Source organism: Hylobates moloch, unplaced genomic scaffold (assembly GCF_009828535.3).
Source record: "Hylobates moloch isolate HMO894 unplaced genomic scaffold, HMol_V3 SCAFFOLD_1, whole genome shotgun sequence".
In the NCBI taxonomy this organism is placed as follows: Eukaryota; Metazoa; Chordata; class Mammalia; order Primates; family Hylobatidae; genus Hylobates; species Hylobates moloch.
Window position 1 is genome coordinate 172,757,334 of NW_026652276.1, and position 13,348 is coordinate 172,770,681.

Here is a 13,348-nt window from a genome sequence, read left to right on the forward strand (position 1 = left end):
AATTATCTGGCCAGGCGTGGTGGCTCGCGCCTGTAATCCCAGCACTTTGGGAGGCCAAGGCGGGCAGATCACCTGAGGTTGGGAGTTCAAGACCAGCCTGACCAACATGGAGAAACCCCATCTCTACTAAAAATACAAAATTAGTTGCGTGTGGTGGCACATGCCTGTAATCCCAGCTACTTGGGAGGCTGAGGCAGGAGAATCTCTTGAACCTGATAGGCAGAGATTGCAGTGAGCCAAGATCACGCCACTGCACTCCAGCCTGAGCAACAAGAGCGAAACTCCATGTCAAAAAAAAAAAAAAAGGAAAGAAAAAATAAATCCTTTTCCAAGAATAGCCTTGTTTAATGAGATAGATCATGTAAACTATTTAATTGTATCACAGAAAATTTCACTTGATTTTCATTAAAATCTTTTTTTTTTTTTTGAGACAGAGTCTTGCTCTGTCGCCCAGGCTAGAGTGCAGTGGCGCAATCTCCGCTCACTGCAACCTCCGCCTCCTGGGTTCACGCCATTCTCCTGCCTCAGCCTCCCAAGTAGCTTGGACTACAGGTGCCCGCCACCACGCCCGGCTAATTTTTTTTGTATTTTTAGTAGAGACGGGGTTTCACCGTGTTAGCCAGGACGGTCTCAACCTCCTGACCTCACGATCCTCCCGCCTTGGCCTCTCAAAGTGCTGGAGTTACAGGCGTGAGCCTGTGCCTGGCCAAAATCTTACCTCTTTAGCTAGAAAGGAAAGCAGGAACATAGGAATTTAAAAAGTAGTTATAAATACATTTCCTTTCCAAATTATTTTTTGTGCCCAATAGGTAGGAGACTTACTTTTTAAGTTGAATGATAGCTCAAGATGAGTTTCTGACACTGATTTTTCATCATAAGAAAACTTGTTAGTATTTCTAAATTAAAAAAAATTATATATAGAAATAGTTACAAAGAGTATAAAATACCCATAAGCAAAAAGACATAGAATTCATCCGAATATTGTTAAGGACTGAAAAAGTCTGACAGTACACATTTACAATACTCTCCAACACTACCACCCACTACAGGGAAAAAACTCTGTAAAAGCAGCTTCTGACAATAGTAACATGAAATGAGCTTTCTGCGTGACCTACTGAGGTTCTTTTTAGAATATCGCTTTCTGAATCCAAAGTAGTGTTAGAGCCTTTCTCCCCTTTAATTTGTCACAGTTAGTGAACAATTACTGAGTTTATAACTTTGCTTAACCAAATGCCAATGAATATGGAAATAGAATTTGGTAGATGATGTTCTGAAGCAATAATAAAAATTACAACCCCAAATTAAGTACCTCATTCATAAAATATTAAGAACTGTACCTTACAATATGTTCTTTGCATGAAGATGACTACAAATCCACTATCTAGGAGGAAACGAATTCAGTTGTTTCAGTAATGGCTAAGAATGGGTTTGGTTTCCTCATTTTTACCTGATTTCCAATGTGACTGATAGCTCCATCTGACAAACATTTTGTAGTCATGCAGTAACGGTAACCGATCTATAAGAGTTCTGTCTTTATAAGGCCATGACTAAGCCCTATCTTAGAATCCTAGACTCATTAACATCACACAGTAAGATCGAAAGTAACTCAACAGATACATTAATCCAATTAACAGCTATTACTCTTTCTCAGAAGATAATTTTTTACATACAAGTGGCTTAATCAAAATAAGAACCCAAGACAGTAAGAAAGAGTCATTCATTCTAATTATACAAAAATCTGTAGTTTAATCTTTACCTTTCCATTGTTAAATATGATATTTATTTACTTATTTATTTGAGATGGAGTCTCACTCTGTTGCCCAGGCTAGAGTGCAATGGCACGATCTTGGTTCACTGCAACCTCTGCCTCCCAGGTTCAAGTGATTCTCCTGCCTCAGCCTCCCAAGTAGCTGAGATTATAGGTGTCAGCCACCATGCCTGGCTAATTTTTGTAGTTTTAGTGGAGATGCGGTTTCACCATGTTGGCCAGGCTGGTCTCGAACTCCTGACCTCAGGTGATCTGCCCGCTGTGGCCTCCCAAAGTGCTAGGATTACAAATGTGAGCCACTGTGCCCAGCCATTGTTAAACATAATTTAAATTAAACTTGTAGGAATTATGTCATGGGCATTTGGGAAAATCTACTAAATTCAACATCTAACTATTTGACATTTTTAAACCTTAAATATAAACATCTATACATGAGATTGGATATCAAGTAAAGGCAAATCAAAAGGAAATTCAGAAATCTTGAATTTGTTAATTTTCTACAATCTTATATTTTGTATCAATGATCAGAAGTAATAAATGATTAATCTATGCATTTGCCCAGTATTGTGTTAATAATAATTTATCCAGTAGTCATTGGGCAACAGAGTGTGTGATACATAGAAGGAGATGAGCATTATCCAAAAAACAAATATATGTATGTTGTATATACAGAAGCACATGAATGTACATCGAGACAGATATATACTTTTTGTTCTTTGTTTTCACAGAAATATGTCTAAGGAACAAAATGATCATTTGCTACAGGAGAATATGTATATTCTCTTAATTTATTAAAATCAACAGAAGGATGCAAGGAAAGCCTAACAGGGAAGGGCATATATGAGTTATGTCAATGCCCAGTTTACAAGTTGTAAAAGATTTCTGCAGTTAGGGTCTCCTACTCCAAAAATATTTGAAAGACATAAATGGGAAAGAGAACTGTGAATACATATGAAGTGAAAGTCATTATAAAAAATTAAAAGCCAGCCAGGCACGGTGGCCCATGCCTGTAATCCCAGCACTTTGGGAGGCCAAAGCGGGTGGGTCGTGAGGTCAAGAGATCGAGGCCATCCTGGCCAATATGGTAAAACCCCATCTCTACTGAAAAATACAAAAAAAAATTAGCTGGGCATGGTGGCAGGCGCCTGCAGTCCCAGCTACTCGGGAGGCTGAGGCAGGAGAATCACTTCAACCTTGGAGGCAAAGGTTGCAGTGAGCCAAGATCGTGCCACTGCACTCTAGCCTGGCGACAGAGTGAGACTCCATTAAAAAAAAAAAAAAAAAAAAATTAAAAGCCTATATAGTAGATCATGAAAGCATATAAGAGCTCATGATTCTCAATAATTTTGCAATGTGAATTATGGCCAAATTGGGAAATGATAATTTGAAAAGACCAAAAAAGCCTAAGTAGAAAATATAAATATGATGACAACGAATCTGATCTTTTGGGATAAGAATGGGTGAGTTAGGCAATAATCTAATAAGATTATGAAGATTACGTAACAGATAACCTACCAGGATTATTTAACAAACTCATGTGACCTAGACTTTACATATATATAAAGATATTAAAACAGAACTTACTGGAAACAAATAAGTAAATAATTATTCTATGTGTGTGTTAAGGGAACATGTTTTATACACTTATTTATTGTTCGGTTTTTACAGTAAGCCTGTCATGCTTTAAATATTTAATATATCATGTTACATTGTTAAAGTATGACAGGCTTTTACAGTTAAAGTATTACAGGCTTTTACATGATATCATGTTAAATTGTTAAAGCATGTTAGGCTTACTATAAAAGCATGTATTTCAAACATGATATACATCAAACATGATATACATGTTTGAAATATAGGAAAAGATATAAAATCCAGCATAGCTTGCCGGGTCTAAGTAATCTTGCCAGGTCTAAGTAATCAATAAATAAACTGGAAATTATATTTTTAATATTTTATTAACAGCATAATAAAGAGAAATAAATTTAAGATCTTCAATTATGAGAGGGATCCATTTCCATGAGTAGGTGACAATATGACCAAATTATTCAATGGCTTGATTTAAGACTAACAAATTCATTAAATCAAACAACACACTATTGTTAAACAAACAGGACGCCATTAGCCTATGGCTGTCCCCCTACTCTGAGTTCCTAGTAACAAACTGCTACCTAACTTAGTAAACAAACCAAAGCCTAATTCAGGAGATTTTTTGTAACAAACAGCCTGGTTTCAGCTAATCACAAACAGCTGAGATTCAGCTAATCATAGACAGCAAACTAATCACACCATGCTAAATAAGGTATTTGCTTAGCTGTAGCCAATCAGATGATTTCTCTACTTTGCTTTTGTTTGGCCTATAAAAGCTTCCTACATCCACTGCTGGGCAGAGCTCTCTGAACTGTTTCTGGTTCTGGACGTTGCCTGATTCATGAATCCTTTGCTCAGATAAACTCTGTATAACTTAATTTGTCTAAAGTTTTTCTTTTAACACTCTCTTCTTAAATTGTCTTTCGCTAGCTGGTTGAATGAAGTTACAGAGTTCCTAGGGAAATAGCTATAGACATCACATATCTTTACCAGGAGAAATCATCTACTATCATTAAAACTGTAATGAATTATAGGGTCAGTTTCTTTCTCCAGATTGTCAAGAGAGCTAATGTTCCTTATTAAAAAGTTTTAGCCACCTCCTTCATAATTTGTAGTTTCTCAATAAATGTCTGTTGAACTTACTTAAGATACTGGTCAAATCAAAAGGAGCCAGTGATCAGGTAGTTCAAGAGCCTCGGCTTATATTAAAAGTTTGAAGAGAGAAAAAACTGGATCCTGATGAAAAGCTGTGATTGGTTTCAAACATGATTTTTATGGTGAACTCCTCTATTCTGAAAATCCAAAGCCTCCATTTTATATGCGACAGTTGGATTTATTTATTCAGAACAACTGGGCATGAGTTGTTCACTTTAATTTTACATAAGGTTCAGAAAGTTTAGAAGTTAGGTGGGTATACACTCTCCAAACAAGGAAGATACAGGATTACATTAGAGTAGGAACATAAGACTTTATAGAGTATAAATATTTACTGAGAAGCTAGCTATTAAATGCTAGCAACTTATTACCTCGCTTGATCCTTATAATTCTGTTAGGTATTATCCCTAGTATTACATGTGCAGAAAGAAAAGGGCAAGGAGAGGAAGTATTGTTCAGTGTTACACAGTAAGTAAGTAGCAGAGATTACTTACCAGTCCTGACTTTAAACTCTACATAAAGTGATCTCTGTACAACACCCTAGCTGCATACTTTTTTGTTTGGGGATAGCAGTTTTGAGACAGGGCCATACTAAAACAATACCAACATCTGAGGACAGGCCAGATTAAAGAATGATGCTAGGATGCCCCTTCTTAAGCTGGTGGAATAACTGAGTCAAGAAGTATAAAATCTAGATCCATGCTAAACAGATGAACAAGAAGTTTCCTTGCCTTCTTTTCTGAGACCACAATTACCTTATCTGCTGCTATAATACTTTGTAAAAACCAGCCATTATTGCAGATGCAGAAGTAAATTAAAAATAAATCTTCCACTTTAGACTTCTTACTGGCTCCTCAATAGATAACTCTGTAGATAGGAAGTGTACACATCTTCTGGCTAAAATATTTTACCTCTATCTAGTGTGACAATGTGGATATTACAATAAAAAGGCATAGTCTTTTAACTTATCAGGATTTAATGTTATACTATTTTTGCATTTAAAAAACAGGAGCATCTTATATGTCATATATAGATAAGGTAAGTGTACCAAGTATTGCAACAAATTTAATTTTTCAATCATAAATTAAAAATAGAAATAAAATAAATTCTTCATTAATTAAACCCACAGGAAGGTAAAATTATATACCAGGATGAGATATATTCTAGTTATTAATAACTTTCATAAGGGCATATAAGGGAACTAGATCCCAATTTTTGAAATATCAAAAGTCAGTACCTTGAATCATACTAAGAAGTATGGTTTAGTAGATGTTGAAGAGATTCTACCGATTTATTCTGCAAATAATGTGTTCATCTTTTCCTACTTATCTCTAATAATCAATGAAACAAGAAAAAGCATTGAAGTCTCCAGTACTTGTGTTTAACAACAAATAGTCAAATTTACTTTGAACTCTGCCTTTGATAGACAAAACACATCACAGAGTAAAGCAGGTGGAAATTGTACTAAAATATTCCTTGTAGAAATATCTGGCTACTAATAACCTAGTGAAAGGTACCCAAACAAGCACACATAGATATGTGACTCTAACAGGGAAATTTACAAGCAAGGACTCTAAAAGAGTAGAGAAAGAAACAAAAAGAGATAGGAAAAAGGGAGAAAAGAGGAAAGACAAACTAGAGAAAATACGAGAAACGAGAGAAAGGGAAGGGAAAAAATCAAACAGAAGGGGATGAGAGAGAGAGAGATCAGGAAAAACAGAAAATTAGCTTAAGATAGAAAAATAAAAATGGTGAAAAAATGATTAAGGTGGAAAAGTGGCTAAAAGCCAAAAGAGGGTAATACAACTTACAAGTTTCAAGATGAAGATTACCTACAGGAAAACAGACTAAGACTGCAGCTCTCTCAACATTAGGATACTGTAACTAAATGAAATAGTCCTGAACATTGGGACAAAGAAATAAGAAAAAGATCTTGTGGCCCATAGGTGAAGTGATTATATCTTCTACAGTTTCTAAAAATCAGATTTATTGAAAATGAATAGAACTCTTCAGACCCACCGGGAGCAAGTAAATATCTTCTATTCCTTCAAATTGTGTGACAAGTGGGAAAATTAGTCCTAAGGCAAATACCACACCAATGATAGAATTCAAAAATAGATGGCTCATTAAACACAAGCTCATAGATTTAACTGAAGGACTGGCTGAAGATTCAACTAAAGGAAAAGTAGACAGCTGTTACAATATGGCATAAGAATTTCTCAGATAATCTAACCTTACCAAAGTAGTCCTAAATCTTGTCTTTGCTCTAAGATAATAATAAGTTCAGAAAGAATAACTGAGAAACCAAAGCAGATAGCCATATGTTTTGGTACAACTAACTATTAATTAGTTGGAAAAAAAGTATTACACTTACTCATACCACTGTTTATTGTGTTTTCGGTAAAGCAACGTATCCAAGGCAACAGCATTGACATCCAGAGCTCCTGGGGAAGGCCACTGGTTGGTGAGATGGGCAGTTAACTCTTGTCTCGATCTTAAATCATTATTCTTTAGCACAGTCCTGTGAATATTAAGATGGTGAGTGCTTTTGTCTTCACTGTTCTACAATGGCAGAGGAACCTAATGGTATCAATTTAGGCCCCCAAAATTTATCTTATAAAATTGGTTTGTTAATAGATTGTGAACAGAACTATAGCAAGGATGGTTGGGACAATGACTGTTCTTTCTCCTGCAATATGTGTTCTTCATTTTTTTCCCCGCTGGTTACAACAAATCACTACTTGTGAAATTTAGACTTACTATCTTTTCACATTATTACTAAAGTACTAAAAGACCCAAGTAGCATTTTATATCTTAATTAAAAGGAAGTGATATCTTAAAGATACAGGTTATCAAGCCAATTAAAATATTTAATAAGTAAAGATTCCATGTGTATGATTTCCTAGCTTCAAAACTCAGACACAATCTATGAAAGTATTTTAATTCAAGTAAAGGAAAAGCGATTAAAATGAAAAAAAAAACTGACTGCAAAAAAAAAAAATCCATGAGATTCTCATAACTATTTTTCCTTTTCTTTTTAACACACTGTTGCTGTTTTGAATCCCATCTGTTTTTGATGGAAGTGACTACTGATAAATCTTCATGAAAATGATTAAATCAATGACAACTACACTGAGCAGTATAATCCACTGTAAATGTTTTAACTACAGAATGAAGCCATTATAACAATCCATGGTTTTAATTTTTATAGAACTGTTACTTGCTTATATCAACTTAGAAAAGAATTTGCTTTTTGCCAAAATTTCAGACTTCAAAAACCAACTATCATTGTCACAGGATTAATTCAACATTTAAGTTGATGGTTAAAAAAGAATTTAAAAGCAAAGGTCTTACTCTACCTCTAAAAGGCCTTAAAGTACCATTTAGGTAACCTGCATCCTCCAACAGGAGTCCATGGCTTTAGTGTGCCAATGTTCTGAGCCATCAATTCAGAAGCAGGGAAGTAATATGTGCCTGCCACTAACTTCCACAGATAAAAGTCCTGTTGTGGGTAACAGAGAGGCGAGTCAGTGAGGTAAGGGCAGCACAATACTGCACTAAAGAAAATCTGCCCGGCCGCCCCGTCTGGGAAGAAGTGAGGAGCGCCTCTGCCCGGCCGCCCCCTCTGGGAAGTGAGGAGCGCCTCTGCCCGGCCACCCCGTCTGGGAAGTGAGGAGCGCCTCTGCCCGGCCGCCCCGTCTGGGAAGAAGTGAGGAGCGCCTCTGCGCGGCCACCCCATCTGGGAAGTGAGGAGCGCCTCTGCCCGGCCTCCCCGTCTGGGATGTGGGGAGCGCCTCTGCCTGGCCGCCCCATCTGGGAGGTCTACTACAGAGGCCAGAAGCAATGTGGGGGCTGGACGTGGTGGCTCACGCCTGTAGTCCCAGCACTCTGGGGGGCCAAGGTGGGTTGATCACTTGAGGCTATAGGAGTTCGAGACCAGCCTGGCCAACATGGTGAAACATAAGAAAAATACAACAGAGAAACCAACCAACCAACCCAGCGACAACAAAACAGGTCTACCCTGGAGTCACACTCTAATTTTTTTCTATTTTCCTCCCTTTCTGATCCTTTATCCCACTTTCTTTTTCTTCCTCTTCCTTCTCCTTCTTCTTTGTCAAATAGAGGATTGAGTTATTATCATTGATCCATACAAAGTCCCTCTCTCATTTATTTTCTTTAATTCCCACTCCCCATTTCTATTCCCCGTCTTCCCATGTGCAACCTTTCTAATATGTTTGATATGCATCTTTTTGTTTGTATTTTTAGAAAATGTTTATTGTTTTGTGTGCAAAAAAAAATTAATAAAAAAAATAAAGAAAATCAGCCTGCACGCCACCCCTGGCTGTTTACAATGATACTAATGGAATATCTATATTTCATATGTCTCTAACAGGCTACAGATGGATATTTCTGATTTTATGGGGTATCTGTGTGCACTGAAAAATACTTGTTCCACTATGTCCACAAGGAAACATTATCTGATGTAAACACTAGATTCTGTCTCAGGATGGAATACTAAAATAGGCCAAAGTTAGTGAGAATGTATCCCATTAAGATATGATTTTAGCCTAGTGGCCACAATTTCATTTCAGTGGAAAAGAAATTTTTAAAAGGACTTTTAAAGTACTTAAACATTTTTTAAAAAATGAAAACAGTAAAGCTTTACAAAGAAAGTGACTGGGAAAATTTTAAGACTGACAGGAAAATCATGCAAAACAAAAATAGGAATTATTGGCCAGAGAATCTATTATGATAAACCACCATTATTTTGGATTCTCTTAGGTTTTTCTCTATCATATATTCCCTTTCTTGAGGGAATCTAGTGAACATTACTGGAAAACTCAATTTCAGTGTCATAATTGGCTTACAGGAAATATTCAGGCAGAATGTGAGAAAAGCAAAGGTGCATCTGTGAGGAAATGGCACTGGTAGAACACAGTTAATAATAGTAATTGAACAACCTCCAATTTAGAATATATTCTTTCTGGAAAGTGAAAAGTTTTATACCTCATTAAATGGAAAAGAGAACTGAAGTTCCACAACTGTTTTTATATAACTGTTGTCCACGGAGATTTTTGCCTAATGACAAATTAAGGTACTGTCTTTAGACCTTTGTCCTTAGAAATGCTAATGATGTTTTCTATGAGCAGCTGCCTGGTCCTCTGAAACAGGAGATAAAAGATCTCAGCTAATGGAATAGGCATAGTTTTCCTCCCACACAGCATCTATTTCCCATCTTTTGTAGGAATGTGGAGACAATAAATCCTGGCACTTGCTCTGCCACTATGAAGAGGAAGGGTTCCTGGAGAATCCTTGTGTAAGGCCATTTCTTTCATCACTCAAGTACACTGTGGGACAGGCAAGTGAATTAAATTAAGTTGAGAACCTCATCCTTGTATTTTTGAATCTTGACTAGAGCCTGTTCAGAGTAATAAATAAACAGAGCAGTTTATTCACTTTAGTGGTGGGTCCCTGAACAGAATGTACCAGCAAAGAGACATTACTGCAGTTCCTGCTTCCAGCCCTCTGGGGTAGCTCAGTCTCCTTCTTTCTAAGCCTATTTATCCAGTCTTTCTATCCATTCTGTGAGTTGCTGATCTCTTTATAATGAATTCTATTTGTGCACAAGAATTGATTGTGGTTGTTTGCAACCAAAGAATCCTATCACGTACCCTAGAACAAGTGAAATATACCCAGTTAATATCAAAATCTACTCAAAGGTCATCCAATTAATGTTAATATGAATAATAATGATATTTTTCTTAATTGACCAAGCTTAAAAATGGTTTCAACTTAAGTTACTCAATAATTTCTATTATTTAATGGTATTAAATCAGTGATAGTTAAAGGTGAAAATGTGTGACATTTAATAACTTTAATTAAAACTCTAACCAATGCTGAAATTAGTCTGCTATCTAAAAACTGAATTATTTTATATGTGATAGATTCTATTTATCACTTATCTATAAGTCAATTTCTCATTCCCTCATTAAGACAATGATTCTATAGAAGGTACACTGAAGGAAAATTGTTTAATTTATTATGAAAGTAGCAAGAGTAGAATTATCACAGCTAATTTTCAGAACTTCCCCGTGGTATCTACCTCTAAATTTCCAGATAGATAATTTCTCTTTAGATTCTCAATAGGAATTATTTAGGAATTTGGCTTCTCAAAATAACATAATTTAATTTTATTACTGCAATGACTCAAAATCATTAAAGAAAGGATCTCTTTATATGGATTTTAAGCTACATATAATCCCAATCAAGCCTAACTATGAGGCAGGTTCTGACACTTGTAAAGCTTAAATACAGCAACTGAGACAGCAAGTTGCAAGGCTACTCTATTAGGGAAAAATATTTAAAACTCAGGTTTACTGATATACTGAAAGTATTATCATCTCCTTGTGTTTGCTCTCCCAGCATTAACTATATCCTTATTATTATTCAGAAGATCCAAATTCCATCCATCTTCCAAGGTTCTTTTGGTTTTCTACCTCATTCGAAAAGATCTTCAGACTATTTCTGTTCACAGTGATACAACTTGTATTGCTTTGTGGTGAGTCTCATACAGTTTAATAATCAATTATTTAAAAATTTTAATGTTTTATGGATCTTCTACTTTGATTATAAGCTACTTGGGAACAGTAGCTTTGTTTCATATTTATTCACTGTAAATGGTTATCATAATATTGGACATATTGCTGAATCTCCTCAATATACAATTCACATGACCACTAAATGAAAACTTTTCCAGCTTGAGGCCTTATATGGATTCTTGCTGATTTCCCATATACTACCTCATAACAAAAAGTAAAGTTTTAAACTAAAAATTTAGATTAAATCTGCAAAATATTCACAGACAGAATTTTCATGACAATCGAAAAAAATATATTCACAACTAATGACAAGTAAATGTATTAGGCAGTGGAGGACACACTTAAAATACGTGAAGAAGCAATCATCTAAAAGTCTTTGAGATTGTTGTTTTTCATGAGAAACATCCTCATAGAAGAGGGAGTATAGAAAGCACAATTTAAATTCTCCTTCCTTATTATACTCTACCGCTTCTAATAATTGGCTTCTAGATCCTTGAGGAATCCCTATCTTGCTTTTGCATAAAGATCTTTTACTCTGCAGATAAAAATCTGTCATTTGAAAGTAAAGTTTGATTTCTTATATGTAATTATGTTGAAGTATGTGTCAGTTTATCAATTGACTATTTCATGTGATCTATAAATATATCCTCAATTTTTTGACCTGAATGTATCTTTGATGGATATATGTAAATTCAAAATACTGTGGATTTATAAACGCAAAACTTCTCAAGTGAAAAATGGAGTCTAGCTCTCCTGCAAAATTGTTAGAAACAAAACTGTAGTTTTGAGTTAAGGTTCAAAGAGCTGTTTTATTTTTCAAAGGAAAAATAGTTCCACATCTTAAGCAAGCCCTTCTGGGAATGATAGAAAAAGTCAATAAATACAATTTATTCTGTGGAACCTAGCTAACCCCTGAAAAGTTCCTATATCTTCTAAATATCTAATTCGTAACTATGTATAAATATGTATTTTGCCACTGACACTTTATTCTTTTTAGATTTATAATTTTTCTTATGTTTTTTAAACATTTTTATTTTATTTTATTTTATTCATTATTTATTTTGAGTAGGGTCTCAATCTGTCACCCAGGGTGAAGTGCAGTGATACGATCATGGCTCTCTGCAGCCTCAGACTCCCGGGGTCAAGTGATCCTCCCACCTCCATCTCCCAAATAGCTGGGACTACAGGTGTGTACCACCACTCTTTGCTGAGGCGGGGTCTCCCTATGTTGCCCAGGCTGGTCTCAAACTCCTGGGATCAGGTGGCGCGCCTACCTAGGCCTCCTAAAGTGCTGGGATTACAGGCGTGAGCCACTATGCCTTGCCTTAATTTGTATTTTTAATTTTTGTGGGTTCATAATAGGTGTGTATATTTATGAGTTACATGAGATATTTTGACAGAGGCATGTAATAATCACACCAGGGTAAATGGGGAATCCATCACCTCAAGCATTTAACCTGTGTGTTACAAACAATCTGATAATACTCTTTTGGTTATTTTTAAATGTATAATTAAATTACTTTTGACTATAGTCACTCTCTTGTGCCAGCAAACACTAGGTCTTATTCTTTCTAATTTTTTTTTTGTATCCATTTACCCACTTTCCCTCCCTCATAAGACTCGTATGATTATTGTTAATTTATCTTTTATTTTTTTTGAGACAGGGTGTTGCTCTGTCACCCAGGCTGGGGTGCAGTAGCACAATCATGGCTCGTTGCAGCCTCAACCTCTCAGTCTCAAGTGATCCTTCCACCTTTCAGCCTCCCAGTAGCTGGACTACAAGCACGCAACCACCATGACCAGCTAAGTTTTGTATCTTTTATAGAGACCCAGGTTTTGCCCTGTTGTCCAGGCTGGTCTCAAACTCTTGGGCTCAAGTGATCCGCCAACCTTGGCCTCCCAAAGTGCTGGGATTACAGGTGTGAGCCACTGCAGCCGGCCTATTAGTTTATCTTGACTAAGTACAGAGCAATACAATGAAATACAATATAATGCAATACAATAAGACTCTGGATTAATTATAAACACCAAGGACTTTTCATTATGGACGCTTTATATCGTTTCAGGAGGAAATTATTTTCTCATTGTTTTTGAAAAAACAAATTCAGCAAAAATGCAGTTATTTACTGTCTCTTTCAAAAACAGCTTTCCATATCTCACTTGTTCATTATGTAATTTGCTAAAATTCAATTTGTGAAGATTTATCACATGACTTTGAGGCATCAAGAAGGGTATA

At 35.9% G+C, this 13,348-nt stretch overlaps 1 protein-coding gene across 7 annotated transcripts in view; it reads right to left on the minus strand.

The window, feature by feature from the left end:
* The window catches only part of RUNDC3B (RUN domain containing 3B), a 196,597-nt gene that overhangs the window by 14,361 nt on the left and 168,888 nt on the right, over positions 1-13,348 (minus strand). For 5 of the 7 annotated variants that reach the window (XM_032761176.2, XM_058425075.1, XM_032761178.2 and 2 more), the window contains one exon: positions 6,888-7,034. The exons of the other annotated variants lie outside the window; for them this stretch is intronic. In XM_032761176.2, coding sequence (XP_032617067.1) covers positions 6,888-7,034 — 147 coding nt within the window. The remainder of the gene's footprint in view (positions 1-6,887; positions 7,035-13,348) is intronic. 7 annotated transcript variants of the gene reach the window in all.